The following is a 2500-nucleotide window of genomic DNA, read 5'->3' as shown; positions in this document are numbered from 1 at the left end:
GACATTCATTCCAAAGAGATCGAAGACATGTGTGAATCTCAGTTTGCTTTTCTTCTCTTTATTGGTTCTTTCTGCTGGTGTTATAGGTGGAATTTACTTGTATACACGCCTGAGACAGAAGGTAAATAAAAATGTTTTACTTATCTTTTGCAATGAAATTTCTAAATGTATAAGTTTGATGAAAACTACTGTTATAGTACAGAAAAAATTTTCTCTAAAACTAAAAAGAAATTGAAAGTATTTCAAAATATAACACTGTGTAACACGATTTTTGCCCTTGGGTAGCAACTGCTATTTGCTTACCCCTAGAAAGTAAGAAAAAGGCCAATATTTCCTTTAAACTTTCTTCTGTTACATTTATTCAAACCTCAAAGGATTCTTCTGAACACATAGCTATGATTCTCCTCCTCTGCTGCTGCTCATGTTCAGTGATGCACATATTATCAGTCACTAAGAGACATGGTCAAGCAATTGACAAGCAAATCTGTGGTATTGAGCAGAATATTTGCTATAACAATATTTTGGTTTTAGCAACTCAATGCTGAATCTTTCTGAAATGTAATGGGAAACAGATCAGTTTCAAAACATTGATGTCCAGGTCACAAAAGCAAAGTTTGAAGAGAATAGTAGTCATTTCCTTTGATTTCTAGATAGAAGTTGATAGGAAATAACAATGACCAAAGACAAAAACAAAAAAATGAAAATTTTGTTGCACAGTGTAATGTGACTGATGAAAACAAAAATGCATTTATAAAGGTGCAATGTTGCTTGCCAGATAATGTTTACAGCATGACTGTCTCCTTAATCTGATGATTTAGGACTCATGAAGCCTGACCGTAACCTGGTTTCCATAGTGTATAAGTAACTGACAATACATGACCCCTTCACCTGAACAAGATGCCAGTCCTTTGCAGGGCTAACTTCCTAGCCATTGCTGGAACTCATAGCTGAGTGGATAGGAGCAACATGAAATGAAGTTTTTGCTCATGAACACATGCACCACCTGGTCTCAGAATTAAAACCACAATTGTAAGATTATGAGTGCAACACTCTAACCATTAGGCCACACTGTTGATGAGATAGGGAAAAACTTGAGTAACATTTTCTGAATAAAACATGAAATACAATATTACAAGCTTGCATAGGAATTAAATTATTTAATGAAAATTACATAAAGATATATTTGTCTGATAGAAAATTACAATCTCTGGTGAAAAACTTGTTTTTACTATTAGCTTCTTTGAGAACATGTTATTTATTTAGAAATGGTTTTCTTTTGTTTCATTTTAAACAGTTACAGCTAAATTTGTCTTTAGTGTAAAGAAAATGGAATGTGTTAATAATTTAAATCTGTATCTTTTACAGGTAACCAGAGGGCGATGTGGAGTAACCTACGTTCAGGATTTTGTAATGAGGAATTACAAGCATTCTTCCCCAGTGTCCAACAAGCTTCGAACTCATGGGCACCCAGACTCAAATCTTCGTGCAATTTCATTTTTTGAAGAAAATGTTGAAGTAATTGACAATTATTTTGAAAGAGTTGAGATACCCAAATTTGATGATTGTAAGGATGCAGTGATTTTTCATGATTTTGAAAGGGTGAGTACTTGTGTTTGTAATTTAGCCATTGTATACTTTGAAGTTGAAATATTAGCAACCTGTCCTTTATTTACTAGGTGATGGAGCAAGTTGTTCAAAATTTGACTGATTGAAGAATTTCTTAATCACTAGTCAAATACACTGTCATCATTAGTTTCTGACTTGGTCGGTTTTTATTTTTTTTTATTTTAGTTTTTAGGACTACAGCATGAAAGAAAAAGTTGTAGGGGAAATAATATATAAATGTAAAATCTGTTGCCAGTTTCTAATACCTATTCTAAATACAATTAAAAAAATATCATTCACTCTTTTGCTTGAATTTTATATCACAATATATCAAGTAAAATTATTGAATTGAAAATGAAATTTAGATATGTTCTGATTTTTCAATTGTAAATTACTTTTTTCTTAATTTCTATTTTCAGAACTTTACTACTATCGTGGACAAAGACATTAAAAAGTGTTTTGTTATGAAATTGAACCAGTCTGTAATTGCTCCTCCCAAGAACCTACTGGACTTGCTTACTAAGTTAAATGTAGGTTTAATTTAATTTACAAGGGTGAAAAACTAGAGGTAGTCGATAGCTTCCGCTATCTGGGCGACCAAGTTAGTAGTGGGGGTGGGTGCGCTGAAAGTGTAGCTGCTAGAATAAGAATAGCCTGGGCAAAGTTTAGAGAGCTCTTACCCCTGCTGGCGACAAAGGGACTCTCACTCAGAGTAAAAGGCAGACTGTATGACGCATGCGTACGAACAACCATGCTACATGGCAGTGAAACATGGGCTGTAACTGCTGAGGACATACGTAAGCTCGCAAGGAATGAAGCCAGTATGCTCCGTTGGATGTGTAATGTCAATGTGAATACCCGTCAGAGTGTAAGTATCTTGAGAGAAAAGCTGAAC

General features: G+C 34.2%; 1 protein-coding gene across 1 annotated transcript in view; it reads left to right on the top strand.

Annotated features, from left to right (window-relative positions):
• The window catches only part of LOC106872434 (integral membrane protein 2B), a 31203-nt gene that overhangs the window by 19145 nt on the left and 9558 nt on the right, over positions 1-2500 (top strand). Inside the window, exons 2-4 of the mRNA XM_014919437.2 lie at positions 1-121; positions 1366-1599; positions 2025-2135. The exon at positions 1-121 is cut by the window's left edge and continues 56 nt beyond it. Coding sequence (XP_014774923.1) covers positions 1-121; positions 1366-1599; positions 2025-2135 — 466 coding nt within the window. The remainder of the gene's footprint in view (positions 122-1365; positions 1600-2024; positions 2136-2500) is intronic.

The sequence above is a fragment of the Octopus bimaculoides genome, chromosome 8 (genome assembly GCF_001194135.2).
Source record: "Octopus bimaculoides isolate UCB-OBI-ISO-001 chromosome 8, ASM119413v2, whole genome shotgun sequence".
Classification (NCBI taxonomy): domain Eukaryota; kingdom Metazoa; phylum Mollusca; class Cephalopoda; order Octopoda; family Octopodidae; genus Octopus; species Octopus bimaculoides.
Note: the sequence above shows the minus strand (reverse complement) of the source record. Positions and strands in the feature narration are given on the sequence as shown.